The sequence below is a fragment of the Cutaneotrichosporon oleaginosum genome (genome assembly GCF_008065305.1).
Source record: "Cutaneotrichosporon oleaginosum strain ATCC 20508 chromosome Unknown ATCC20508_contig04, whole genome shotgun sequence".
Lineage (NCBI taxonomy): Eukaryota > Fungi > Basidiomycota > Tremellomycetes > Trichosporonales > Trichosporonaceae > Cutaneotrichosporon > Cutaneotrichosporon oleaginosum.
Window position 1 is genome coordinate 2074670 of NW_027072173.1, and position 27116 is coordinate 2101785.

General features: G+C 62.3%; 13 protein-coding genes across 13 annotated transcripts; 6 read left to right on the top strand and 7 right to left on the bottom strand.

The window, feature by feature from the left end:
* Window positions 1-216: 216 nt before the first annotated feature.
* Window positions 217-1638, top strand: COLE_05248 (uncharacterized protein; the record flags this gene model as incomplete). Its single annotated transcript, XM_018424098.2, has 7 exons — window positions 217-236; window positions 303-361; window positions 406-453; window positions 488-847; window positions 1041-1384; window positions 1421-1488; window positions 1590-1638. 7 exons carry the CDS (start codon window positions 217-219, stop codon window positions 1636-1638), a joined length of 948 nt encoding a protein of 315 aa, XP_018276401.2.
* A 312-nt stretch (window positions 1639-1950) lies between these two features.
* Window positions 1951-2550, bottom strand: COLE_05249 (uncharacterized protein; the record flags this gene model as incomplete). Its single annotated transcript, XM_018419700.2, has 1 exon — window positions 1951-2550. One exon carries the CDS (start codon window positions 2548-2550, stop codon window positions 1951-1953), a length of 600 nt encoding a protein of 199 aa, XP_018276402.1.
* Window positions 2551-5024: 2474 nt separating this feature from the next.
* Window positions 5025-5963, top strand: COLE_05250 (uncharacterized protein; the record flags this gene model as incomplete). Its single annotated transcript, XM_018424099.2, has 2 exons — window positions 5025-5367; window positions 5419-5963. 2 exons carry the CDS (start codon window positions 5025-5027, stop codon window positions 5961-5963), a joined length of 888 nt encoding a protein of 295 aa, XP_018276403.1.
* A 559-nt stretch (window positions 5964-6522) lies between these two features.
* COLE_05251 (uncharacterized protein) lies at window positions 6523-7624 on the top strand (the record flags this gene model as incomplete). The annotated part of the gene is made up of 4 exons (XM_018426916.2): window positions 6523-6933; window positions 7026-7151; window positions 7363-7466; window positions 7537-7624. 4 exons carry the CDS (start codon window positions 6523-6525, stop codon window positions 7622-7624), a joined length of 729 nt encoding a protein of 242 aa, XP_018276404.1.
* Window positions 7625-7783: 159 nt separating this feature from the next.
* COLE_05252 (uncharacterized protein) lies at window positions 7784-10147 on the bottom strand (the record flags this gene model as incomplete). Its single annotated transcript, XM_018419701.2, has 8 exons — window positions 7784-8191; window positions 8225-8378; window positions 8409-8523; window positions 8556-8883; window positions 8915-9162; window positions 9197-9785; window positions 9877-10014; window positions 10055-10147. 8 exons carry the CDS (start codon window positions 10145-10147, stop codon window positions 7784-7786), a joined length of 2073 nt encoding a protein of 690 aa, XP_018276405.1.
* Window positions 10148-10288: 141 nt separating this feature from the next.
* Window positions 10289-11506, top strand: COLE_05253 (uncharacterized protein; the record flags this gene model as incomplete). The annotated part of the gene is made up of 6 exons (XM_018424100.2): window positions 10289-10438; window positions 10476-10534; window positions 10571-10738; window positions 10802-10929; window positions 10987-11139; window positions 11172-11506. The coding sequence occupies 6 exons, from the start codon at window positions 10289-10291 to the stop codon at window positions 11504-11506; spliced, it is 993 nt and encodes a 330-aa protein (XP_018276406.1).
* A 292-nt stretch (window positions 11507-11798) lies between these two features.
* Window positions 11799-12699, bottom strand: COLE_05254 (uncharacterized protein; the record flags this gene model as incomplete). Its single annotated transcript, XM_018419703.2, has 2 exons — window positions 11799-12531; window positions 12581-12699. 2 exons carry the CDS (start codon window positions 12697-12699, stop codon window positions 11799-11801), a joined length of 852 nt encoding a protein of 283 aa, XP_018276407.1.
* A 439-nt stretch (window positions 12700-13138) lies between these two features.
* COLE_05255 (uncharacterized protein) lies at window positions 13139-13693 on the bottom strand (the record flags this gene model as incomplete). Its single annotated transcript, XM_018419702.2, has 1 exon — window positions 13139-13693. The coding sequence occupies one exon, from the start codon at window positions 13691-13693 to the stop codon at window positions 13139-13141; it is 555 nt and encodes a 184-aa protein (XP_018276408.1).
* Window positions 13694-14711: 1018 nt separating this feature from the next.
* COLE_05256 (uncharacterized protein) lies at window positions 14712-20037 on the top strand (the record flags this gene model as incomplete). The annotated part of the gene is made up of 2 exons (XM_018421520.2): window positions 14712-19921; window positions 19962-20037. The coding sequence occupies 2 exons, from the start codon at window positions 14712-14714 to the stop codon at window positions 20035-20037; spliced, it is 5286 nt and encodes a 1761-aa protein (XP_018276409.1).
* A 328-nt stretch (window positions 20038-20365) lies between these two features.
* COLE_05257 (uncharacterized protein) lies at window positions 20366-21162 on the bottom strand (the record flags this gene model as incomplete). Its single annotated transcript, XM_018424101.2, has 2 exons — window positions 20366-20603; window positions 21017-21162. 2 exons carry the CDS (start codon window positions 21160-21162, stop codon window positions 20366-20368), a joined length of 384 nt encoding a protein of 127 aa, XP_018276410.1.
* Window positions 21163-21355: 193 nt separating this feature from the next.
* On the top strand, window positions 21356-22402 carry COLE_05258 (uncharacterized protein; the record flags this gene model as incomplete). The annotated part of the gene is made up of 3 exons (XM_018421521.2): window positions 21356-21787; window positions 21853-22173; window positions 22223-22402. 3 exons carry the CDS (start codon window positions 21356-21358, stop codon window positions 22400-22402), a joined length of 933 nt encoding a protein of 310 aa, XP_018276411.1.
* Window positions 22403-22578: 176 nt separating this feature from the next.
* Window positions 22579-23916, bottom strand: COLE_05259 (uncharacterized protein; the record flags this gene model as incomplete). The annotated part of the gene is made up of 4 exons (XM_065626400.1): window positions 22579-22740; window positions 22791-23299; window positions 23343-23675; window positions 23745-23916. The coding sequence occupies 4 exons, from the start codon at window positions 23914-23916 to the stop codon at window positions 22579-22581; spliced, it is 1176 nt and encodes a 391-aa protein (XP_065482341.1).
* A 464-nt stretch (window positions 23917-24380) lies between these two features.
* On the bottom strand, window positions 24381-26207 carry COLE_05260 (uncharacterized protein; the record flags this gene model as incomplete). Its single annotated transcript, XM_018426917.2, has 3 exons — window positions 24381-25432; window positions 25468-25835; window positions 25873-26207. 3 exons carry the CDS (start codon window positions 26205-26207, stop codon window positions 24381-24383), a joined length of 1755 nt encoding a protein of 584 aa, XP_018276413.2.
* Window positions 26208-27116: the final 909 nt, after the last annotated feature.

The following is a 27116-nucleotide window of genomic DNA, read 5'->3' on the forward strand; positions in this document are numbered from 1 at the left end:
GCTCCACCACGAGCACAGCGCATCGTGGCCGTTGCATGTGTGTGCCAGATCCATCTGCGCCGGAGTGTCACCTGCCATGCTCTAAGGCCGGTGCGGAAGCTGGCGGCCGTCACATCCTCACCTTCCCCCTGGCCCGGCGGCCATCACACACTGCACTCCCCCCCTCCCCCCCCCCCCCCCCCGTCCTCGTCGCGCCGCTAACACGCCCAGGCTCACATGCTTGAGAAGGCTGAGGAGTGAGTATCTTCATGGCACCGGCACAGCGCCCGGTCGCTCCTCCTAATGCACCAACTAACCCCTAGGGGCGGCCAGCTAGCATCTCGCTCTCAGCAGAAAAAGATTGTCATCCCGGGTGTTGTCAGTGAGTTATTCAGCTACCTGTCCCATCTCTTTACTAACTCTCAGTCATTCCCATCTGGATGGCCTGCTCTATCAGCGTCATTCTCTACAACAGTCCGTTCGTGCCCACTGACCATCCTGACATCAGAATACGTCTTCACCAACCTCAACTTCCCCTACCCCGTCTTCCTCACCACCTGGCACCTCTTCTTTTCGGCCGTCGCAACTCGTGTGCTGCAGCGCACCACCACCCTTGTCGACGGCGCAAAGGACATTGAGATGAGCCGTGACCGCTGGATGAAGACCATCCTCCCCATCGGCGCCCTCTTCTCTGGGTCGCTCATTCTTTCCAACTACGCCTACCTCACCCTCAGCGTCTCCTTTATCCAGATGCTCAAGGCCTTCAACCCCGTTGCGATTCTCCTCATCTCGTTCGCCTTCAAGCTCCAGGAGCCCAACGGACGCCTCCTCGCTATCGTCATGATGATCTCGGTTGGTTGCGCGCTTGGTGAGTCGAGCTCGGGCTGGAAGTCTGCAGTCTGCCTGGTGTACATGTGTGTCCTGGATCAAGTCCTGGCGGCGTGGGCATGGGCGGCACCACGGGGCAAGCGGAGCCGACAAGGTGCCGAGTATGCACACCCCCACCCCTGAGACGACCCCGCCGAGATGTGATGGCAATCGAACCACGCGCTGACCCCCAGCCGCATACGGCGAGCTCAACTTTGAGATGTTCGGCTTCATCTGCCAGTGTGCCGCCATTGTCTTTGAGGCGTCACGCCTGGTCATGATCCAGATCCTCCTCCACGGCCTCAAGATGGACCCGATCGTGTCGCTCCACTACTACGCCCCCGTCTGCGCTATCATCAACCTCATTGTCATGCCCTTTATCGAGGGCTTTGAGCCCCTGTACAACCTGCACCGTGTCGGCATTCTTGTCCTGCTGTCGAACGCCGGTATCGCTTTTGCCCTCAACGTCGCTGCCGTCTTCCTCATCTCGGTTGGCTCGGGTCTTATCCTTACTCTCGCTGGTGTCCTCAAGGACATTGTGAGTTGGAATGTGCAGACAGTAATTTAACAGCAGCTCCTTATCAGCGGCTCGGTTCTTGCCTTTGGGTCGGAGATCACCGCCCTGCAGGTCTTTGGCTACGGGTGAGTCGTTGATGGCATGTGGCGCGCATGTGTGCATGTCGGCGCGGCGACGCCTGGCATGACGCGTGTGGTTTTTCGACGCGTGCAAAGCTAACCTGCAGCATCGCCCTTGGCGGTCTCGTGACCTTCAAGACTACTGGCGGCAAGTAAAGCAGCCGGCGTGTCACCTTGACCCAGGCTGCCATTAAGCGGGCATGCCACGGACACAGGACACCGGAACTGGTTTGTTGACTGTTGGCCGGTGCATGGTGCCCCCTTCACGACGAGGGGCAATTTGTTTGTGGATATAGAGAGAGATAGCTGGAGAGCAGAGGGCGGCCTCTCACTGCCCTCGTTCACTCATTTAGTTTGTCATAGAACAATGCTTGCATGCTGTCCGGCGCCCATCTCGGTGACAGCGAATTCTGGTGCAGACGAGGGGACAAGGGTCGCGGGGATATATTAGGTTGAACCCGGGCCGCACTATTGCCCAGCTGTCGAAACACGGCGACGACACGGCGACGACATGGCGACGACACGGCGACGACACGGTTCGGTTTTGGCGCGCGTCAGCAGAGTTGATGGTTTATCCAGAGTTGTGGTTGGTGGACGAGTGGTGGACCGGACCGGCGGTAGTTGCGCGGGGGAGGCTGTGGGGCCGGCTTTGCAAAACTCTTTCAACTCTTTGTGGTGGTAGTGGGAAACATGCCAGCCACGCCACAGTAGCACAAAGGGGGTTGGTTGGCTCGTGTCAACCAGGATACAGAATAATAGCATACCTGATATTACAGTACAGCATGCAAGCAGCGTGGCCAGCAAAAAGAAGAGGTGGTGCATGCATGCTGTATCAGTATCAGTACAGTACAGATATGGCGGCGGCGCTCCGATATTGCAAACTTGCCCCAGTCGCAATAAGAGGCGGAATCGGCCGGATACTGTAGGTCGGGTCGGCGTGCCGGGATGCCGGTGACTCCGGTAACCTTTTGAGCGATGACGGAAGCAGATTCTGTGGGTGTCGGGCCGCCACGGCGTTGAACAAAGGCGCTTCGAGGGCCTACGCCGTCTCCGGGATCTCTCGGGCATGTCGGGATCCACCACTCGCCCTTGTCCTTGTCCTCGTCATGGCTCTCCCTTGGGCTCTCTATGCTCCGTGGCGGCGGGCGGGGCACACAGGGCGGGGGTGCGTGCAAGTTAGTGGCACTGTAAAACAAGATGTGACTCATTCCCGTAATACTTGTCTTGCTTCTTGCTATTACCGCCACCTGCCACCGACAAGCTGACAACTTGCACTCGTCCTCGTCCTCGTCCTCGTCCTTGCTCCACTCGTCTCTTCTCAACACCGCCCCCTCATCTTCAGCACCGCACTCGCGCGATCACGCGCCTCTCCATCCACTCTTCGCACTCTTCACTTGGCATTCGCTCGCATCCTAGACGGACGCACATACCAGATCCCCAACCATCGTGAGTCTTCCGTGCGGTCCAGTCACGAGACGGAGCGTGGGTTATCTCTCCCATATCCCATGCCTCCCAAGCCCATGCCCAGGCCGCTCAGACCCATGATCAACAAGATTCTGGTATTCTGTTTGTGCTTGGTGCTTGCCTCCCATTCTGCCCAATCCACCCCCCGATCTCCGCATGCACCGTGCTGATGCTGACGCCGCCTTGGACCGACCCCTGTACTTTCGTCCACTCTCGTCATATCCTCCTCCCTCCTCCTCCTCCTCCTCCTCCTCCTCCCCCCTCCCCCTCCTTCTTCGATCTCCTCTCCTCAACACACTCCGCTCTCCTCCGAATACCGTCACTACTTCAATCCCTCCGCCGTCTACTTTCTCACCACCTCACCTTCTATAAACTTCAGACCTACTACTAGCCACCACCCACCCCCACCACTTACTCACCATGGCCGCCGCCGTCCAGACCGCCTCTCCCCCGTCGCTCGACGAGCGCCCCTCCCGCCCCTCGCGCTACGAGCGGCCCTATTGCTCGCCACGGTTGGCGCGCTCGCGCTCCAGACCGCGCCCCGAGTCCGTGAACGCCCCCACGCGCGAGTTCGCCGCCGCAGTCGCGGACATTGCACGCGAGCGCAAGAACCGCATGGTCACCATGGGCTTGTCCCCGCACTCGCCTGGCGGCCGTGACCGCGACGCCATCGAGTTCGTCGTCGACGTGCCCGTGTGGAGTCTCGGGTGTTTCTCTGGTGAGTTGGCTATGCAGCAGGCGGGTCACCAGACCAGCCGATACCTTTGCTTCTGCTTCTTCGGCGAGCTCGAGCCCCGGCGATCAAGTCGCCGACGCAGCCGCGGTCGCGTGAGCAGCGCACACGACTACCGTGCGCCCCCCGGCGCCCCTCCTCCTCCTCCTCCACCACCACCATCGCGCGCTAACCCCAGACCTGTCGACAATGCACGCGCTCCGCGACACAACCCTCGCCCACGTCCACACCCTCATCGGGCACCTGGCCGACGCGCACGCCCTCACAGCAACATATCGCATCCTCGCGCGCCGTCCCTCCGCGTACGCGTGGGGCGCGATCCGCCTCGCCCCCTCCCTGCTAGACGGGACGAATGCGCGCCCCTCGCGCCGCACGTCGTTCGTGAAAGCCGAGCGCTCGCCGCGCTCCAACCGCTCCCCGAGCCTCGAGTGCGCCGTGCTCAGCGACGACGACGGCGAGACCCAAGCGATGCCGGCATCGCCCGCCGTCGTGCCCGGATACTCGGCGGACGCGGACGACGACGACGAGGCCGACGCAGAGGCGCTCGTGCGCGCCGAAGTCGAGAAGCGCGGCTTGCCGGAGGGCGCCGCGTTCGTGCTCGCCGTCAAGGAGCAACTGAGCCTCGTCATTGTGTGAGCCGCCACCGCCGCCTGTACCACCATTGTAAACTGTACCGTTTGTATATGCATGCCATCGACTCGGCGTGGGCGGGGAGCGGAATTCTAGATTGCAAGGTGTCTCAGTGCGGGAGGTGGCTGTCACTTCGGACGGCGAGGCATAAGATCTTGCGCAACGCCACGTTGGTCGCAAGAACTCACACAGCCCACATACATAATTGACTGGCGCCACGCTCGACGCTTCTCCAACACTAAACTCTGAGCTTCCAACGGTGCCAAGTCGGCCAGTCTCGATCATTTCCAGCTAGGCCCGCGGCTAGTGCGGCTCTTCTGCGCCGCATCGCCGTCTACGACGATTACGCACTTTCCGCCATCTGTGGGCCGCGTGAGCTCGTCGTCTATGGCCGTCATCTGCGTGCAGCTGGCTTCCAGCTCTTAGGATCCCAGGTTCAACCGTAATCTCCAATCACACCCCCCCCCCCCCCCCCCCCCCCCCCCAACACCTCTCCCGCATCAACCCCTAGACTTACTAACAACCATATTCTCCCCGCATCCCAACGTGCGCGGACGGGTGGAACAGGGGATCGACGCGCGTCGGTGCCTGGGGACGCGTTTCAGACCCCCGCTCACTTGGGTGTCACCTCAGACTTGAGCGTTGCGATGCCGCCGTGTGCGCGGGTTGGCTTCCGCGAGATGCAAGACGCGACAGAGTCTTCTGACTACTCATCATGGTCACGCTTGAACTACGACAGGCGCCGAGTCAGCTGGGGAACGGGAACCAAGGAGGAGGGGGTCGGGGGGGTGAGCGACCTGATGGCCAAGGTGGCGGTCAACAAGGCCAGCAACAAGGCCAGCAACAAGGCGGCCAGCAGGGTGGAAACGACCAGCAGCAGCAACAGCAGCCAGGCGGCAACAACAACCCCGGCAATAACCAGGGGAACCAGAGTCGCCCGAGCGACAAGGAGGACAAGCCGGACAACAACAAGGACGCAGACAGAGGCAAGACGGATGCCAAACCAGCGCCGACGCCGACCGGCGTCGCAACGCAAGGCCTGCCTGGTCCTGCTGTGTGTGAGTTGCCCTTCACAGCTCCTCCCCCCCCCCCCCCCCCCTTAACCCCAGTCCTCACCTCCTTCGCCTCCGACTTCCCCACCGGCCCCTCCTCAGCCCCCCTCGTCGAGGGAGGCCGCGGCTACGTCGTGATCAAAGACCACAAGCTAGCCGACAACATGGCGCTCTTCGCCATGTCGCTAGGCGCCTTCACCCTGTTCTTTATCTTCTTCCTCAAGGGTACAGCGTGGGCCGAGCGCCGCGCTGAGCGCAACACCGTCGACCACATGATAACAGAGGAGACGCGGTGGGCCGAAAAGCCCTCTCAACCGCCACAGACCGTGCAGTCTCACCCCCCGCGGCACGGGCGCGCCGGACGCGTGCCCCCGCCCCGCCTACACGCCCAGCTTCACACGCCCACCCCGCCGCGCCGCCACCCCGCGTCGCCCGGAAGCCCAAGCCCGAGCCTCAGCCCCAGCCCGCTCGGAGAATACCCCTCGTACCCCGAGACGTTCGCCGGCCCGGCGCGGTACGCGCCCGTTCCCATCCAGTCGCCGCCGACTCAAGCCGGCGCGTTCAGCCCGCTCCGGAACCAACCCGCGCCGCCGCGGTTCTAGCGTGCTATTGTAGCAGTGTAGCATAGTGTATGATACAGTGACAGCTTGCTGCGTGCGAGCTGCGAGCCTGTCCACGTCGGCGTACTGCGCGCGGCAAATGCCACGGTGAGCATCCTGCAACATCCTGTACAACACCGCATTGTTATTGTGCCACGTGAAAAAATGCCCCCGCAGCCAAGACAGCCCTCTGCTTCTTGCTCTGGCGCGGTGCCGGCGAGTGCCTGGGAGACTGCGCACCAAAACACGGCCGCCACCTTCCCTCCCTCCTCGATCCTCCCTACTCGTACTGCAGCCACAGCATCGCCATCATCGTCTTCTTCTCCTTGTCCTTTCTCTTCTCCTCCTCTTGACTCTTGTCCATTCTCCTCCTCTCGTCATCATGTCGGCCAAGGACGTGCGTCGCGCCTGTTTCCCCAGCTGACCCCAGTTCTACGGTGGTGGCGGGTAAGTCGCTGGCTTCCGTGGGAATTGCGATGGCTAGAAGGACGCATCGGAGTCATCGGTCACATCGACACCGGGCGGAGCGGAGAGAGAATTCGGAGCGAACAGCACATCCAGCATGCGTCATGTCCGGCCATGCCCGGCACACGGACCGCCAAGCACGGGCAGTGGCGCTGCGCGCGCACGGGCGATGCGGTGCAGTGACTGGCGTGGGCGCTGCTGCGCGACTGTGCCGATGCCCACGTATGCGCAGCACGCCGCGAGCAGTGCGCGCGACGGGCGCCGACATGATGCGTGCAGCACCGAAGTGGCGTGCAAGCGAGGCGAGGGCGTCGGGATGTGCGTTGCTGGATCGGGGTGTGTCGCCGGATCTGCGGATCACCCGCATGAAGCCGCAGTAATTTCGACGTGTCATCTGCTAGTTCCGTCTTCTCGCTGTCGTCGCTTTCACTGTCACACTCGCTCTGTGCGACGCCGTCTCGTTGTCCTCCTTTCTCCTGCCTTCCTCGTCTCCGCCTTGCGTGTGCATGTGCGTTGGCGCCGCGCCTCTGTCCCTCGTTCCGCTTGTCCTTCCTCGAAGCCTCCTCTCAATACCCCGCCCCACCCCAATACTAACCCCAGCCCCCCCGGTGGCCAGTACGGCGCTCCCCAGGGCGGCCCCGGCTACGGCCAGCCCCAGTACGGTCAGCCCCAGGGCGGCTACTACCCCCCGCCCCCTCAGCAGAGCTACCAGCAGCCGGGCCAGTAGTGAGTACCAGCGTGCAAACCCCCATCATACACTTCTCGGCGCACATCGCCGCCCTGCAATACCCATCTTGCACGACGCGCGCAACTTTTGTGGTCCGCAGCATGATAAGACGCAGATGACCGAAAGGCGGTGCAGTGCCAAGCCTGACGCCGTCTTGGCACATCTACCACTGAACATTCCGCCGCCTGTGTCGACACTCGCTGACACCAGCTACCCCCAGCCCCAGCCCCAGCCGGTCTACATCCAGCAGCCCCCTCAGCAGAAGGACTCGGGCGGTGGCTGCTGCACCGCGTGCTGCGCGTGTCTCGCCGCAAGTGAGTCTATTCGGCGCCCGCCGCCCTCGGCGTGGCGCTCTTCCCTCTACTTCGACCTCACTGACCCCAGCCATCTGCTGTTGCTGCGCCGGAGATATGCTCTTCTAAGCCACAAGCTTCCACCTTCTGTCCGCCTCTTCGTTGTTCCTCGCGTTTAATGCGTAGCTAGACTGTTTGATGACGAAACTTGGCCGCTGTGACTGTGCGACATGAAACGTTCTCGCTCTTCCAGCCGGTTGGACTATATCGCCAGCGCCGATGCAGACGATGTGTACCTGTATACATGGCCTAGGGATACAACAGAGGCGTCCATGACGCTAGCACCGTTCGAATACGCGGAAGAGGTCGGGGAGGTTGGCGACCTGGCTCACATCAGTTGACATGGAGCGCGGCCACTGTGTCCGTCTGAAGGAGGGGAAGAGGACGTGCTCGAGCTGCCACGCCTGATGAGCTGCCTCCTCAGCGTCCTCGTCTTCGTCTTCGTCATCGAAAGGGCGGGGGGAGTAGAAGAATGCCAGCTCGCGCAGCACGCTCTCGAAGCAATCCTTCTCGTCTTCCCAGTCTACCCTTGTTGCGAGGCAGAGGAGTAGGTGCGGCAAACGGTCGAGGTTTGGCGTGTAGCCCTTGAGGAGAATGGGGAGGGAGCGCACCTCGCCCTCGGCGAAGGAGAGGGAGAAGTACTCGTCAATCATATCAGCCTTGGAGAGGAGGAGGGCGGTGCATTTCTGTCGTCAGCCACATTCTCCTCGATAACCAACCGCAACCACCTCGTCCACGGCCAAACCGTGCTCTGCCAGCGGCTCGTCCTCGGCCGCAATGCGCAACAAGTCCTCCAACTTTGGCGCTGGCTCAAGCTTCAGGCGGCCAAAGGCGCCGAACTGCCGCAGGCCCAGCTGGTAGAAATGCTCGTCACTGGCGTCAGCGCGTCCACGACGTACTCACCCCATGGCCGCGTGGTTGACGAGTAACAACCGCGTCTGGTGCTGGATGAGGGAGAGGCACATGGTGCGGTCGACGAGGCCAACGAACGCGTGTTTCGCGATCGTCTCTGTAAGGTCTGCGCGTCAGAAGTTCCGCGCTTGCACTCACCAGGACTGGCGCGCTTGCGCACCGCCCCCCGCAGCTCTTGGATGCTCGTGAAGTCGCACTCGCTCTCGGGGGCGTCGCGGCCCTCCTCTCTCGCGTTCCACAGTGGCGTGTCGTCGTCTGCCAACACCACGTCCGCCGATGGGTCGATGATGCGCCGTTTCGCCGGCCGCTCGTGCGAGATCTGCGAGGGCGCGACGACCGTTATCATCGAGTCGAGCGTGCGGTTCGTCGGGTCCATGCGCACTTTGTAATTCGGCGCAGCTTTAGCGCGCGGCGCGTCGCGCTCGCGCTCGCGCTTGTCCAGCGCATCCGCGCCGGGGAGCATCGTCTGCCGTCAGCGCGCACGCCTGGGAGCCCACCTGTACTGTGAAGGTGCGGCTCGTGTTCGCGCCCGCGAGTGTCTTCTCCACCGCCGCCACGACCGCCTCAACCACCTCGTCCTCGTGCAGGAAGTGCACCTCGGACTTCGTCGGGTGCACGTTCACGTCGACGTTGGCGGGATCTAGCTCGAGAGCGAGGTACACGAACGGACTCGCACCCTTGGGCAGGTACGTCGTGTACAGGCCATCAATGGCCTTCTTGATCTTTGAGCTGTCGACGAGGCGGTCTGCGTCAGTGGTCTCGTCACCAGCCCAACCCACTGTTGATGAACAAGAGCCAGCCGCCTTTCCGCGCCCAGTTCGAGTTGGCATTGCTGACCCACCCGCGCACCTTGCCCCCGAGTTTGGGGAAGGCCGTTTCCTCCACCTCGAGCAGCTCGGCCGCCAGCGCCGGAGTATACAGCAGCCCGATATTGGCCTTGGCCGTGCTCCCCGCGGCCGTGCTGACGTCCGGCAGCGCGCTCCCGGCCTTCTTGCACACCCACCCCGCGTGCGGGTTATGCACGGCGTACTTGCTCACGACATCGAGGATGCGCGCATACTCGTCCGACGCCGAGCGGAACGCCCGCTTCCGCAGCGGCATGTTGTAAAACAGGTCCGCCGCGCTCACCGTCGTCCCGTCGTTGGCGGCGGTAGGGCGTGCATCGCCCTTGAGCACCCCGTCCGCGTACTGCGCCTTCCAGCCACACGTGTCCGCGCGCGTCTTGGTCACTACCTCCAGGTGCGAGCAGTACGAGATGGACGCGAGGGCCTCGCCGCGGAAGCCGAACGTTGCGATCGCCTGCAAGTCCTCAAACTTTGTGAGTTTCGACGTCGCGTACCGCTCGCATAGGAGGGGGAGGTCGGCGCGCTGCTGTCAGCGAAGGGCGGGGCTCGTCAGCCCGACGCGGACCACACGCGACGCGCCGGGCCCGGGCCTGCGGCCACGGCGGAGCACCCACATTCACGCCGTGCCCGTTGTCGGTGATCTGGAGAAGCTTGAGGCCGCCTTCCTTCACCGTCACCTTGATGCTCGTGGATCCGGCGTCGAGCGCATTCTCCACGAGCTCTTTGACGGCATTCGACGGCCGATGGATGATCTGGTGTCAGGCATGCACGGTTAGGTGGGGCGGGGCGCACCTCGGCGGCAGCGATGCGGTTGACGACATCAGCTGCCAGCTTCCTGATCGGCTTGGGGCCGACCACTGGCGCGGCATCGCTGTCGACGTCCATCACAAAGTGGATTGTTTATAAGTTGCAGATGGACGCAAGTGACGCCACTCCCGCCAACATTCGGCCCCGCCCACCTCCACCATCGTGTCATTCTCTTCCTCTTTCCCATCATCAGCACAACTCTCTCCTGCATCTCCAACCATGCCAGAACGCGGCCGCACACCTCGCGGCCAGCGCGAGAGCGAGAGCGACGCCCGCCCACGCGTGAAGCACTCTATGCGCAAGAGCCCTTACCTCGTCTCTCTGGTCCTCTTGCTCGCCGCCACCGCCCTCACAATCCTCAACATCTACGTGCGCCCCCCGCCTAACACTCCACAGCTAACGCCAGACGGCTGACCTTGTGCGCGTCAAGATTCGCTCGCCGGCCCCCGCCGCGTTCGAGACCAAGTATGTCGAAGCCAAAATCCCGCTGACCTCAACCAGATATGGCTTGTACCAGCGGTGCACGCGTGCGATTCCCCTACCAAAGCACCTGCAGCCCGCGCAGCCGCTCCTGGGGCCCGTGGATGCGCCTGTCGACCACAAGGATCCCCATCATCCCTGGGGACCCGTCAAGCGTGGCCCATGGGAGTGCGAGAGTTTTCCCACCCGGTGAGCCATTTTGATTCCTCCATATCGCCTCCAGCGCCTTTTTTTGCCTGGCTGACGCTCCAGCTCCGAGTGCGCCCAGTTCGGCGAGAGCTTCTGCGTGCTCTGGAGCAGTGCGGGGTACGCCGCGCAGCTTGCGCTCGTGCCGTGCTTGTTTGCCGTCGTGTCGCTCCTCTTCATTTTCCTCCACCGTGGTGAGCATTACCCCACCCATCGAGGTGCACTACGTCATGCCCCAGTCTGACGTGCAGGCCAGCGGACGGCGCGCGCCCGCGCACGCAGGAAGCAGTGGAAGCTCGTGTCGGGCGCCATGCTCGTACACTGCATCATGCAGGCTGCGTCGGTCGCGCTCATCGTGCACGCGTTCTGGTCGGACGAGCGCTTCCAGCGCGGCGCGCGGCTGGGTGAGTTGTGCGCTGCTCTTGTCTGACGACAGCGCGCTCGTTCTGGTTCGGCGTCGCCGCCGCGTTCGTGTCGGGCATCGCGTTCGGCTTCTTGACGTTCACAGGCATGGCTGCGCGCCGCGGCGAGCCGTGGGCCGCCGGCCGCTCAGCCAAGCAGGCGCGCAGGCACAAGCGCACCAACTCGGGCCGAGTCGTCACCGTCCCGGAGGGCACGCGGATTCCACCGAGCCAGATCGTGACTGTCGGCGAGGTCGTTGCTGCCGCCGAGCAGGACGCCGCCGAGGTCGACGAGCACACATCGCTCCTCGCCGCCTCTAACGGCGGCCCCGCGGGCGGCGGCATCAAGCGCGCGACCGACATGGCCTAATTTTGTGCCTGATTATTGTAGCATATAGACTGACTGGCAAGCTATGATCATTACGACTGTGCAGCAGGTATTTTGGAGCATGAGGCGCGTGCAGAGGGTGGTGAATGAAGGAGGAGCTCCGGTGTTTGTGGCGCGGCGTAGGGCACGTAGCGTCCAAATATTCAGATGATCAGTGAAGGAATATATCGTGCATACTGAAAGCAACATAGCACGGAAACCGAAAGTCCAAGCCTCGGATATCAGAGATATAAGGGCGGTATCAACTTGAATATTAGCTCAACAATGAAGGAGCTTAAAGAAGGGCGGCGGCGGCGGCGACGAGGGCGACAAGGCCCACGGGGGCGGCAAGGATGCCGGCGCCGGAGCCGGCGGCGGGGGTCGAAGCAGCGGCAGAGGCAGCGGCGGAAGCGCCGGACGCGCGGGCCGAGGCAGAGGCGGCGGCGGAGCCCGACGAAGGGCGAGCGGCAGCCGAGCCGGACGCGGCGGGGGCGTTGGAGACGGGGGTGGCGCCGGCGCCCGAGCCCTGTGCGTCGGTGGCGGCAGCGCGGTCCGTCGCGGGCTGGAAGGTGCCGGAGGCGGCGTCACCGCCGCCGGTCGCGGTGAGCTCGGGGGCCTGGTACGCGGCGACGCCGGTGGGCGCGGGCACCCAAGTCGTGAAGGCCTGGGCGGCGCCGGTGAAGTTCTGGGCGGCGCACGAGTCCTTGAGCGCGTTGAAGTCGGTGAGGGACGTGCCGCCGTTCGCGTTGGCCGTGTTGCACGACGCACAGTTGTAGATGTTGGCGAGGTAGCCTGCGTCGCACTGGCACGCGATGTCGGACGAGCTGCAGGTGTCGAAGGCGCAGGCGAAGGCGCACGACTTGGCCTGCGCGGCACAGTCGGCCTGCGTCGAGGTCAGGAGGGCGCCGAGGGCCGCCGCGTTGTTCGCGCCCAGGCAGGTCGCGCACGCCGCCGCGTCAGACGGGTACGACTCGCAGAAGCAGCCGTACACCGCCGTGCCGCCCTGGTACTGGTTCTGGCACAGGTAGCTGGGCGTTAGATGCGATGCCACGCGATGCCAGCACAGAGGACACTCACGACGACTCGATGGTCTTGGCGCACTGCGTGGCACACGCCTTGGGGATGATCTTCCAGTCCGGAGCGGACTGGGCGTTGACAAGAGCGACGAAGGCGGCAGCGAGGGTGACGGCGAGCATGGTGAACGAGTGTGGGTAAGTGGGGATGGGAAGACGAGAGCGGGGCGCGCGTATTCATACATTAATGGGATGGGGGCCGTGGGGGAGGGCACGGCTGCATCTCGAGCACCAGAGGCAGAAGCAGAGGGCTGGTGCCACAAAGGACGACGACGCAGACGCCATGAGCAAAACGTGAACGCACGGTGGTGGCGTCGAGAATGGCAGGTGGGCGTGTTTCAGGACATTCCTCAATTGTTGGTGCCTGGACGTTTGTCCGGCTCTGCGGGCCTGGCTGGCATGGCCGGCCTGGATGCGGCGCCATGCAGACTCGTTGAGGTCGAGGTCGAGGTCTCAAGTTTATACGCTTCCAATTCAGTCAATGAATTGGCTTTCGCTTCTGCGTCTTGCGCCTGAGTTAGTGGGGCCCGCCCGACGGTCTGCGCCTATTCAGCGCTCCAAGCTATTCAGCAGTCTTCTGATGAGCGAATGTTTGCGATTGCAACGCTGCCAAAATCGCAGAAAGCCACGGCGCCGCGCTGCTATTCGTCGGAAGACCAAACGAGACGGAGCAAACATTTGAGTTGGGTTTGTTAATGATCCGCCATGCAACTATGCCAGGCAGAATAGCAGGGCAAGAGGCGGCCGGCGGACCGGGCAATCTGGCCCATGGTTCATTTGGTCCATTTGGTTCGATCAAGACGGTGTTGGATTGCAGGATCACACGAGATCCAGGCGGTTCCGCATCCGAACGCAGTCCACTCCAGCGGGGGAATTCCCAAGCCAGAGCCAAGGGTCGGCGTTGAATAGAGGGTGGAACGCGTCTGCGCACGGTGTTGCGCGCGTCGGATGGCGGAGAGGCCGGTGCTGCCGAACAACGAGGCTGTATCCTTAGCCTTGAGAGCCTTGAGGAATTGAGGAGTCTTGAGGAGCCTGGAGGAGCTATGAGGGTACCCCGCGGCCCGCGGAAAGGCAAGGATGGGGACAACAGCTTAGCACCTTTGAGACATTTAGGCATGCTAGACAGTGAGGCAGTGTGGCAACGAGGCAGCGAGGCAGCGAGGCAGAGGTGCTGTTCGAATTGTTGCGATTTCCTCAGATCCAAAGGGACTCGAGGGGTTCCAACGCCACTGGACCAAGTTTCGTTGCAAACAGCGCCAAAGCCACACCACGCCTCTGCGCCTATGCACTCGTCCGCCACCGCGGTACGGCCGTGGCCATGCTTTGCCTGCTCTCGACACAGCGCGTAGCCTCCCCAAGGTCCATGCCGCCAGCGGGAAGGCCGGAACCCGGAGCGCCCCGAGACTTCGTCACCACCAAGCCATACAAAGCCATGTGGTCAGCAACTATCAGGCAGTGACACGTGTCCATCGAGCTTGTCGTGTTTCGCAGACCAAGGACCAGGAGGTACGCGAGTGCGCGTTTGCGATAAAGCTGGAATGGGTGGACTGTGGCTGGACATGAATCGGAAGTGTGATAGGCATGATAGGAAAGGCATCACAGAGAGCAGCATTGTGTGCGTGTCTGCTGCTCTGAAAGAGAGAGAGGCCAGGCATGATGAGGAGGTTATGACAAGGAAGATTGTGCTGGTGGATACAGATAGAGAGCAGTGTGTTGGTGATGTGATGGTGATCTGGTCACGTGCCTCACACAGAAGACGATGACGATGTGTTCAGATCTCCGTCATCACTGCCACCCAGGTAAACCCCGCGGCGATAATGTAGGACGCGCAGGAGATGAGGCAGAGAGGCGACGAATTTTTGGTCCCGTTGTGGCGATATGAGAGTGAGAGGAGGGATTTAGGCACGGACAAGAGCCAGGGCAGCACGGTAGATATAATTCGATTCAGAGAGCGTGCCCCCCCCCCACCTCCCATCACCTTCCTCCCCCCCCCCCCCCCCCCACGCCGACACCCAAAAGTCCAGTCAACCCTCTCTCATTCCTCCCACACCCTCCACACCCTCCACCCCCGGCTCCTCCACCCTCCACCCCCCTCGGTGGAGGTAGTCCACTCCACTCCACCCACCCATTTCATCATGTCCAAACTCATCCTCCTCCTCGACACTGGCACTTCCACCCTCGTCCGTCGCACCGCAGCAAAGCAACTCGCAGACGTCGCATACAAGACTTTCTCCTCCCTCCCACACGACGATGCTTGGCCAGACGCACTCGAGACCATCGCAAACCTCATTCCCCTCCTTCGCTCCCGCTCCTCCGAGACCCGCAATGCTGCTGCTCATGCTCTCGGTCTCGTCGCCCAGGCCCTCCCACAATGGGAAGGCAGCCCACCTGACCAACCCGTTCCCATAGACGGCGCAGACGCACCCTTCGACGTTGCCTCCACTCTGTCATCCAACGACCCATTGCTTGCATCAGCAGGGCGAGAGTACGTCGCCAAACCAGGCAGGGGCGACCGCGTCCGCAGTAGGAAGGCAATGATGAGCGCTGCCGGCCTAGGCGGCGGTCTCGACATGGGAAGCGAGATGGACAAGGTATTGGATGACGCCGACGACAAGGAAGGCATCACCTCAGGTCCACCAACCCCTTCAGCTCCGCCTGAGAACGTCTTTGAGGGGCTGTCTGCCCGTCAGATTGCCATGCTCAAGCGTAAAAAGGGGAACAACATTGTCGAGGAGGCCAACAAAATGCGCAGGTTGAATCACAAGACCGACGGCGGGTCGCAGGATACGACGCCCAAAAGCACACCACAAGGCACACCACCTCCCGAGGTCAAAGCCGAACCTGAAGACGTCAAGCCCGACATCAAGCCCGAAGCCGTCATTATTGATCCCGGGAAAAAGGGCGGCGCAGTCGAGCCCTCCGACGCCAAGGTGCTGACACTTGACGCGCATGGGCATAGCCCGTGGTCAGCCGTCGTCGTCGAGCTTGCAAAAGCACTGACCGATTCCGCATGGGAGGCACGGCATGGCGCAGCGATGGGCATCATGGAGGTCGCGCGGGCGGCAGGCGCAACCATCGGCGTCGGTTACCCCGGATTCTGTCTCGCACTCTCGCGCCGTCTTCTCACCCTCCTCACGCTCGACCGCTTCGGCGACTTCCTCGGCGACACCGTCATGGCGCCAGTGCGCGAGACAGCAGGCCAGGCCCTCGGCGTGCTCTTCCGTCACGAGAGCGAAAACGAGTGCGCCGAGGTCCATGCCGCCCTCGTCGCCATGGTCAACCAGCCATGGGCGAAGCGCGGGAAAGAGGCTGAAGGGCGGCCACGGGCTGAGAAGTTTGCATGGGAATTACGCCATGCCGGACTGCTCGGTCTCAAGTACGAGGTCGCATTACGCGATCCGTCCCTCATCGTGCACGACGTTGTCGCGTGTGCCATCCTCGCGCTTCGCGATCAGGATGACGACATCCGCTCCGTTGCGGCGTCTGCTCTACTCCCAATCACATCCACCCTCGTGACTATTCCTGAGCTTCCAGCGATCATTGAAACGCTATGGAACTGTCTCGGAGAAGGCACCGACGAGCTGGGTAGCAGCACGGCAGCGGTTATGGACCTCCTCGGCGCACTGTTGCAATATGATGAGGTCATCTCCCTTATGGCACAGAGTACCGACAGCCACGCGCTTATCTCCCGCATCTATTCATTCATCCGGCACCCGATTACGACCGTCCGCCTGGCCGTCGTCAAGGCACTCCTTGTTCTTCTCTCCGTCCCAGCTCTCCCCCGCGATTGGGTGCGCCCCGATGTCCTCTCCCTTCTCTTCCAGAACTTGGTGCTTGAAGACCGCGCCGAAATACGGGACGTCACCTTCGAGGCGTTCGCGACCGCTGTGGCTAATACTGACCTCGACGCGACTGTCGGGCCCAACATCGAGGACTGGTACACGATCGTCATGACGCCTGTAGGCGCTCCACTTGACGAGACGCTCTTCTTCGGGCGGCGTCCGCGCGGCCACGACGTTGATAAGGCCTTGTTCGCAGGGGACATGGCACTCGTGTCCACTGACACCGTGCTGGAGACCCGCATCGCCGCCGCCAAGGCGCTCGCGCTCCTCCGCCGCTACCAGCACACCTTTGACGACGTCTCCCTTATCAAGAGTTACCTCTCCAGCGCGTGCGCGCACCAGATCTTCATTGCCGCGACCATTGTGCGTGAGTGGGCCCTCGATTCACAACGGTCGGCTCGCGCATCTGGTATCGACGCCCATGTCCTTCCCCTGCTCGCCCCCAGGGCAACCTATACTGAAATGTCGACGATGCTTACGCGCGTGCACGCCGAGGTGCGCGGCCTCTTCTCCGCATTCACCACCGAGGGCAAGGTGAAGAAGGACCGCATTCCTGATCTGCCGAGCCATGTTGACCCGCTGGGCGGTGCCGGCGCGTTCACACTCGACACGGCGCGTCGCGCGGTCGGCCCAACGTTTGAGGCCCTTGCCAGCCTCGTGAAGGCAAAGGCCGCACTCGCAAACTTGCGCGATCGGCAGAAGAAGGTGCTAGCGAGCGTTGGATACTTCGGCGCCATGAAGGACCGTCTCGACGTTCAGGTGTCTGCCGGCGTCGCTGGCGCACTCATTGCACTCGGCACCATGCCACCGAAGCTGGGGCCCGTGGTTAAGGCGGTCATGGACGCGATCAAGAAGGAGGAGTCGGAGCTGCTGCAGGCTCGAGCGGCTGAGTCCGTTGGCGCTCTCGTTGCGTTCTGCTGCTCACCCAACTTTACCCTTCCCGTCAACCCGACGGATAAGGTGCTCAAGAACTTGTTCACCTTCCTCAACTCAGACGTCAACGTCACCCCCGTTTTCTCGACTGCCTCCGATGATATTCTTAGCCTTAAGGATACACCAGCGCCACAAACGACCAAGAAGGGCGCGATAGCGGCTGCCGAGGAGACGGAGGAGCAGATTGCGGCACGCATCATGCGCCGAGGTGCGCTTGGAGCGCTCGGCGCGGTCGCGCGTCGTTTTGGCCCATCACTGTTCAGCACCGTCCCCAAGTACTGGGAGGGCATCAGCGCCGGGCTGCAAATGGGGGATGCAGACGTCGCCGCGTTGGATGCGCGCCTTGCCGAGCCCAACAAGGGTCAGGACCTCATCGACACGCTTACCTCGCTTCGTCTCGTCGCACCGCAGCTCGACGCCGACCTGTATCCCGAGGTCGGCACTCTCTTCCCGGCTCTCATCATCGCCCTTCAATCGTCGTACGCGGTCATCCGCAACGCCGCAGCGCGCACGATCGCAGCATTATGTGACGTTGCAACTGAGGCGGCGATGCGGAGAGTCGTTGATGACATTGTGCCGCTTGTCGGCGACGCCGAGCGAGTCCCATCACGCCAGGGCGCCGTCGAAGCGATTCACCACATCATCAAGCTGCTCGAGATCAAGGCGCTGCCGTACGTACTTTTCCTCATCGTTCCCATCCTTGGACGCATGAGCGACAGCAATGAGAGCGTCCGCCTCCTGTCGACGAGCACGTTTGCCGCACTCGTCAAGATGGTCCCGTTGGAGGCTGGTATTCCCGACCCACCTGGCTTCAGCCCCGAGCTGCTCGCGAAGCGTGACGAGGAGCGCCGTTTCCTCGCGCAGCTTCTCGACGGGTCGCGCGCCGAGCAATATGCTGTTCCCATCGAGATTAAGGCCGACCTCCGACAGTACCAGAAGGACGGCGTGAGCTGGCTCGCCTTTCTCGCCAAATACCAGCTGCACGGCATTTTGTGCGACGACATGGGTCTTGGCAAGTCTCTGCAGACGATCTGTATCGTCGGTTCCAAGATCCACGAGCGTAAGATGCGGTTCAAGGAGACGCGGAGTATCGACGCCGCGCACCTTCCCTCGCTCATCGTCTGCCCGCCGACTCTCACAGGACACTGGTTCCACGAGATCCGCAAGTTCACCTCGGAGCTCACGGCGGTCCAGTACGTCGGAAATGCGAACCAGCGCGCTGCACTACGCCCTACTTTGAACAGGTACGATGTTGTCATCACCTCGTATGAAAGTGTGCGCAACGACATTGCCGATTTGGCTCGTGTCAACTTCCTTTACGCCGTCCTCGATGAGGGTCACGTCATCAAGAACCCGAAGACGAAGCTCACGCAGGCGGTAAAGCAGATTCGCGCCCAGCATCGCTTGCTGCTCTCGGGTACACCGATCCAGAATAACGTGCTCGAGTTGTGGTCGCTCTTCGACTTCCTCATGCCCGGGTTCCTTGGTAGCGAGCGCGTGTTTAACGACCGTTTCAGCAAACCCATTCTCGCTGATCGGGACGGGAAAGCAACACCGAAGGAGCGCGAGGCAGCAGCTGCCGCGCTTGAGGCGCTGCACAAACAGGTGCTCCCCTTCCTTCTCCGACGCCTTAAGGAGGATGTCCTCCACGACCTTCCGCCCAAAATCATCCAGGACTACTACTGCGAGCTGTCGGACGTTCAGAAGGCGTTGTATGACGAGTTCTCTCGCAGCCGTGCCGCCGAAGAAGCGGGCGAGTTTGTCTCGGGCGATGGCGGCTCAGGCCAGCAACATGTCTTCCAGTCTCTTCAGTACCTGCGCAAGCTGTGCAACCACCCGGCGCTAGTAATCGGGGAAGACGAGCACGCGAAGGCAACTGTGAAGCGCAAGGTCGGCGCGCTGCCGTCGATGAGCGACCTGTCGCAAGCACCCAAGCTCGAGGCGCTCAAGCAGCTGCTGACCGACTGTGGGATTGGCGTCAGCGCCCCGCCCGGCGGCGACAGACTCGACGGCTCGGGGCCCTTCACGGGCGGCCACCGTGTGCTCATCTTCTGCCAACTGCGGCCCATGCTCGACATCATCGAGCGCGATCTCTTCCGCGCCAACATGCCCTCTGTGACGTACATGCGCATGGACGGCGGCACGGACCCGCGGAGGCGGCACGCCATCGTCGAGACGTTTAATGCCGACCCCAAGATCGACGTGCTGCTCCTCACGACGAGCGTCGGCGGTCTCGGCCTGAACCTGACGGGCGCGGACACGGTCATCTTCGTCGACCACGACTGGAACCCCATGAAGGACTTGCAAGCCATGGACCGCGCGCACCGCCTGGGTCAGAAGAGAGTCGTTAACGTCTACCGCCTCATCACGCGGGGCACGCTCGAGGAGAAGATTATGGGTCTGCAGCGCTTCAAGCTCAACATCGCCAGCAGCGTGGTGACGCAGCAGAACGCGGGCCTCGGCTCCATGAACACGGGCGAGGTCCTCGACCTCTTCAAGGTGTCAGCCGAGGGCGAGGCGCCCAAGGCGTCCAAGCCCGCCGGCGCTGGTCTTTCCAAAATGCTCGAGGGGTGAGTAAATTCGAATTGCCGTAAACTTCGCTAACTCCAGCCTCGACGATCTCCCTCCAGACGACGAGTACGCCGAGCTTTCGATGGACAACTTCCTCGCCAAAAACGCATATTGATATCGGTTCCCAGCATTTAGCATTAGCATTGTTTGTTCATCGTCGTTTATATAGCATGCATGGCGCGTAGCGCGGGTATATGAGTGGTTTATGCGGCCTGCTTGGTCTCGGGTGCGACGTCGGCAGCGGGCTTGGCTGCCTTTGATGCGGCGGGCTTGGACGCGGCGTCGCCGAGCTCAGCGACGCGGGCCCAGATCTCCGTTGCGGACATGGCGGTGAGCTCGAAGGTTTCGGAGGGCTTGGAGTCTGGGTAGGGGCGTGGCGGGCGTAATGGGTTGACGTGGTGAGCGTTGGGATACGAGAGAATGTCAGTCCGCAGAAGCGAGCGTCAGCAGCCGTCCTCCTCGCACTCGGAGGACTTACGGAACGACACAGTCAAGCTCGGCACCTGCTTCTCGGCCTCTGCGCGCCGCGCGATCTCCTCCTCCGAGACCGGCGCGTTCGGGTCCACATTCGGGCGGTACTCGCTCTTCGAGGGCTTGAAGGGCATAGGGATGCGGTTGACCAGGAAGGGGAGCGTCGGGTTCGCGTAGGCTATCCGCGGCGCGACGCGGGCGAGGAAGTTGCTGCTGTTAGCGGGGTTTCGAAGATGGGGAGGAGAGAACGCGGGGACGGGAGGTCCGGAGCAAGAGTGGGTGAGAGGAGAGAGAGCGAGACCAGGAGAGGGCGGCACACAGCCAGCAGAGCAGCGGTGCGGCAGGGCGAGTGTGTGGGCACGGTCGGTGTGCGCATATGGGAGTAATCTTCTCGTATCCTCGACGACCTATCTTCGGCTTCGCCGTCCCATCTACTGGGCAGCTCGTCCCTCACGACACCTTTCCGAGAGGTCGAGCGCCGGGTTGCCATGTGCGATATACCCGCTCGCCCTTTGCAGCACAGCGTCATGAGAGCCTGTAGCTCTTGTTGTGTCTGGCCCCGCCCACCTCCCCTCTTGCTCCTCCTCGTCTTCTCCGCGACACCTCGGCGCCAACCAACTCACATCGGCCCCCGCTCGTTCCTCCCGTCCGGCCGGAAAGTGATTGCGATCCCGGAAACCGACGACGAGAGCTTGTGTGTCCCTTCGGCCTCGCGGAGCGCGGACAACGCGCGCTTGAGCGGCAGGCGGCGGAGCGGTGTTGCGACCATGGTGTTGATGATGCTAAGAACGAGCGCGACTTGCAAAAGTAGGATGAATGAGATGAGTGCGAATTGCGTGGACTTTTCGTCCATTAGTGTGCCTGAATTTGAGATAGGCGGCAGTTGTAATGGCACCTCGCCGGTCGGTGGAGGTCGGAGAAAGTCATAAACGTCTTCGGCAACATCACAACCACACTTCAGCATGGCGAGCATGGCGAGCAGGACACTGCGGGCGCTGGCGCGCCCAACGACTACACCATTTTTGTTATCTGCACGTTATGCGTCGTCCAAGCCACCCGCTCCGCCCGCCTCGACCCCCAAACCCTCCACCGCCAGCACCTCCGACGCCCCAGCAGCGCAGGAGCACGCCGTTCTTGAGCCCCCAAAAGACAAGGACGGCGCGTACATTGTCCCCCCGCTCTCGAGGCCGCCAGGCATCCCCTTCCCGCCCTCTACAGATCCTGTGACGTGGGCTCGCAGGCGAGAGCAGCTCATGGACAAGGAGCGGCGGCGGGCGGAGCGGCGCGCGCTCATCAAAGAGGCCAGCCAGGGGTATTTCCACGACTACAACCTTGCGCGCAAGGCCAACGGGGGCAAGTTGTGGGTTGGGCCGCCCGTGCTCATCCGCGAAGACGTGAGTGCTGCCGAGCAAGCAGAACGGTGCAGCCGGCTACAAGGCGCGAGGGATGCTCATGCCAGATGGCGAACTACTTCCCCGACATCTCGGGCAAGGCGCTGACGGGCGAGACGGTGCACACGACGGACTTGTTCCGCGGCAAGGTGTCGCTGGTCAGCATCCTCAATACGCGCATTAGTGAGGAACACGTGCAGTCGTTCGTGCAGCCGGTACTGGAGGACTGGGAGGGGCAGCCGCTGTTCAACTACATCACGATCAACCACCAGGACAACGCGCTCAAGTCGATGCTTGTTTCGTTCTTCGTCTCTGGGCTGAAGCGCACGATCCCCAAGGAGCGGTGGGGAACATATATCTTTGCGAGTGGAGAATGGTCGAGCATCGATGTGAGTAGGATAGTTGGCAGGTGGTCTAGTATCCTGCCGCTGACTGCAGATCACCGGCCCGCTCGGGATGGAGAACAAAATTCTCGGATACGTGTTCCTTGTTGATGAGAACGCCAAGGTGCGCTGGGCGGGTTGTGCCACTGCGCAGCCGAAGGAGGTTGAGGACTTGCGGCGAGCGACGGCGGTCCTTCTCCGGCGTAAGCTGGGCACCAGCGAGCCACGACAGTGAGCAACGGAATTTAGGAGGCAGCAAGGACGCGCTCGCGGCGAGTGTGGACCAGCATCATGCATAGACTATCAAATGTGGGAACTGGTCAAGACGACTTTACGCAATACATTCCGAACTTCTTCGTACTTGGTTCGAGTTGTCGCTTACTTAACTTCTGACTTGGCTCTTTGCCCATACTAAATTCCCAGCTTGACAGGGTTCTTCGCTTTAGCCTCGGCGTCCGACTCGCGCACGCTCGTCATGTCCACAGGCGCGGCGTGGGGGACAAAGTCGACCAGGCCAGCAGACTCGATGTGGAAGTTCTGCTGGTATCCCCATACGCGGGGGTCGAGTCCGAACTAGCGTCAGTGTCCTCCAGCTAAACATGCGAACTGCACACAACACTCACGAATGCCCCAGGCTCGCCATACTCGAACGGCAGGGCGGCGTCGAGCTGCTGGATCTGCTCCTCGGTCAAGTGGATCTCGAGTGCGCCGATATTCGCAATGAGGTGTTCGACCTTGCGTCCCCCGACAATGGGATATACCCACGGATACTTTGCCATAACGTACGCGAGCGCGACAGAGGTGAGGTTCTCAACGCCGAGGTCGTCGGCAACTTTCTCAAGGGCGTCCGAGACAGCGGCTTCGCGCTCGTCGAGCGCCGCGACACCGCGCCCGTCAGCCCGCGTCCCGCGGTCAGCACGCCGCTGGAACCGTCCCTGGCCCAAGGCGCCCCACGCGGCGATCGCCAGACCCTCGGAGCGCGCCATGGGGACCAGGTCGCGCTCGATGTCCCGCGCAGCCGGGCTCCATCTGCCCTGGTAGATGACGAACTGGGCGAGGCCGTGCGCGCGCGCATACTCGTTTGCCTTGGAGACGATCCAGGCCGGCGTGTCCGAGATCCCGAGGTAAAGGACTGGCGTGAGTGGCGGGCGTGCGGTTGGTCATCGCAGACTTACCCTTGCCGCTCTCCACGAGCCGGTTCAGCGCGTGCATTACCTCCGGAACCGGCGTCGTCCAGTCCCACCAGTGGACGTAGAAGACATCGACGTAGTCTGTGCGGAGGCGGCGGAGCGAGTTGTCAATGCCCAGCTTCATCGACTTGGCTGAATTGCCGGCGCGGTTCACCTGGATCGGGTGTTGTTCGATCATGCCGTGCTCCGTGTTTGCGGTATACTTCGTCGCGATGATTATGTCTTCGCGGCACCCGCGCCCCTCCAGCCACTCGCCGATCCACTCCTCGCTCTGTCCTCCGTGATACGCATTGGCGGTGTCAAGGAAGTTGCCGCCCGCTGAGGCGTTAGAGGCTACGTCTAGCGCCACTACCCAGGTTGCTGGTTCCTCACCAGACGAATACTCACCGTCATAGTACGTGTCTAGGATTTGGAAGGCCTGTTCCTTAGAAATGGCCCCAAGGGGCTTGGTCTTGTTGCCAAGCGACATGCATCCCAGCTGCAGGGGGGACACGCGGAGACCGCAGGCAGGCGAGAGAACGCGGTAGCGTCCGAGGCGGGTGGGCGGTGGAAGAGCCATGGTAGGTAGGGTAAGGCAGGTCAGAAATGAGCGTCAGAGGTAAGAAGAAGCAAGACAAGACCCAGATATATCGTCACGACATGGACCGCGGCGTCATGTTATGTTGTGCTGCGAATTGTGGAGGCCGCATCGGCCGCCGCTATATCAATGGGGGTTGTTGATCATTTCCCGAATTACCTGGTCAAACTGCGGGACATGCGGAGCTACGTCTCCTACTGCGCATTCTTTTTCCCACACATCCTTTCCGAGATTTTGCCAGGTGAATTGCGGGGCAGGCGGAGTTATGCATCGTCTTCGCTGCGCGTTTCGTGCTGTCGTGAGCATCGATTTAAGAGGTGGCAGGTGGAGGTGCGGAGAGTGAGGTCGGGGTAGATCAATGATGACAACATTCAGCCCGACCGTGTGGTCAGCGGTCATCACCGATGAGTATTGGACAAATGACTGCAGAATTCCTCAATGCTACCTTACAACCGCGCCTTGGCGGGGCCCACGCGCTTCCCGCCCTGCTCCTTCCACTTGCGCTGGACGATCTCCTTGATCTCGTTCTTGAGGAGCTTGCCGTTCGCGTTGTGCGGCAGGTCGCCGTCCCACACGACGACGAACACGGGCCGGGCGGGGTATCGGAGGCGTTTCTCTGCAGCCTCCATGATGCTCTCGGGCGTGGCGCTGGCGCCAGGCGCCAGCGACACACCGACAGCGACGAGCTCGCCCAACACGTTGTCAGGGACGGGGACGGCTGCGGCCTCGGCGATGCGCGGATCCTGCGTGACGCCGTTCTCGACCTCGGCCGAGGCGATGTTCTCGCCGCCGCGGATGATCATGTCTTTTGCGCGGTCGCGGAGGTAGAGAATGCCCTCGTCGTTGATGATGCCGACGTCGCCGGTGTCGAACCACCCGTCGTCGGTGTATGCCTCGGCGTTGGCCTTCGGGTTGTCGAGGTATCCCTTCGCGACGTTGCCGCCGCGGATGTGTAGCACGCCGAGCGTGTTGGGCGGCACCTCCTTCCTGTTCTTGTCGACGATGCGCATCGCCCCGATGGGGATCGCGACGCCCACCGCGTCCGGCCGCTCGATGTAGTCCTGGCCCGAGATGGCGATGTGCAGGCCCGCAGCTTCCGTCATGCCCCACCCGTGGTTGATGAAGGCGGCGGGGAAACGCTTCTGGACGTCTCCGGCCAGACGCTTCGCGGGCGCCGCACCGCCGTAGGACAGCGCCGCGAATTGGAAGTCCTTCGGCAGCAGGCCGGACTGCAGGATCGCGGTCGCGATCGAGGGCACACCGCTGATCATGTGGATCTTCTGGTCGATGCACAGCTTCACGGCGTCAGGGACGGACCAGCGGCGCTGGAAGACGAGCTTGGAGCCCGCAAAGAAGACGCGCACCGTCACAGCCAGAAGGCCGGTGACGTGGAACAGTGGGACAGGCATGAGGACGTTGAGCTGCTCGGGAGGCGGGGCGTGGGCGCCGAGCGCCATGGATACGGGCGCGCCGGCACGGAGGGCGGCGCGGGCCGCGGCTGTTGTCAGCGTGAGTCCAGCGGCTGTCACTCACGGATAGATGCTGTGTGTATGTGCTGCATGCCCTGGCGCTGCGTAATGAGCACACCCTTGGGCAGGCTGGTCGTGCCGGACGTGAAGAGGATGAGCGCGTCGTCCTCGCCCTTGACGGCGCAGCCCTTCTTGGCCTTGACATCCGCGACGACCTTCTGGTCCACCTTGAGCTTGCTAAAGTCAAGCGACGTGACGCCGGCGGTAAGGTGGGCAGGGAGGTGGCTGAGGTCGTTCCACGAGTAGAGGGGACCAACACCCTTGGCCTTGAGCTGGTCGCGGACGGGAGAGAGGATCTGGGCATCCTTCATGTCCACCAGCACGACCTTGGGCTTGGTGAGCCCGAGGCAGTGGATCTGCGCATCCTGGACGCTGATGTCAGTGCCACGAAACTTCTCCTGTCACTCACAGAGTCGAGTTGAGGCACACCGGCACGCCGCCGAGGAGGTTGATAGCCACAAACGCCGTGAGCCAGTACGAGCTGTTGAGGCCGCCGATGGCGACGCGGTCCGCACGTCCAACGCCCTGCTGGCGCAGCCAAGCTGCGAGGTCGTACGCGTTCTTGAGCGCCTGGCCGTAGGTCACGTCCTGCCGGGCGTCGTACTCGGCGGGCTCGGGCACAGGCTCGTTGACGAGCACGCGGTCCGCCCACTTCTGCATCACGCCCTCGAAAAAGTTGCGAAAGTCGGGCGGCGCATTCTTCCACACACGCTGCTGGTGCCCGTTCTCGAGGATGGTGATCATCTCGAACTCGGACCCGGGGGCCGTGATGAGCGCGTCGCACTCGGCGTATGTGAGCTGCTTCTTCGCCATGGTGAGTAGTGTCGAGAGAGCAAGAGGGATGCCGCGGCTGGTTATGGATGGCGGGTGGGCCGCTGGATCCATATGCTGGCGGCTAGCGCCGACTGTCGTTAAGCCGGAGCAATCTCGTAGCCGGTACCGGGTTTCGGCAATCATCCGCGCTCCCGCTCTGCAGGCTCCAGGCTCACTTCTCTGTCCTGAGCAGGTCTGTGGGTGTATCCCGCGTTGAACCTGGTGGCTGGGAACGGCGCAGCGTCGGTGTAGCGTAACTGGAAACTTCTAAACGGGCACCGATTGAATGGGTCTGGAACGCGCGAGCGTAATCGCCACCCGGTTACCTGCCAGCCGTAGGCTCGCTACATCCGGCGCCGTGCGCGATAGCAGGGATAATGAACTCGATGGAGTTGTGGTGAGTGTAGCAGGAATGCATGAGCGTTTGTGGGGCCGCTGGGCAGTCGGGTGTGGGGTAAGGGATGAGTACATGTTCCAACGCCACCGGGGCCGGGGGAGTGGGCGTGCCAAGCACCGCTCACAACATCTGGCCTTTCTGCTCCTGACTGTCCTTAGCGACGACTAATATATTGATTTTACTGCGGCTGCCACCTGCCCAGGTATAACCACCTACATTCTCCCACTCACTCTTCTTCTTTTAGCTGGGGGCGGGTGTACGGGGGCACGACGAGACAACACGGGGAGAGTGGAACACGTCACGACGTCCAGTCGTCCTGAACACCAAGCAACGTGAAGCGATGTGGGCAATGTCGGGCTAGCTTCAACCTCCTCGGGGTTGGCCTGCACACGTACATCCAAGCTCCGTATCCACGTCGATATCCAGCTCTGCGCTCTCCGCTG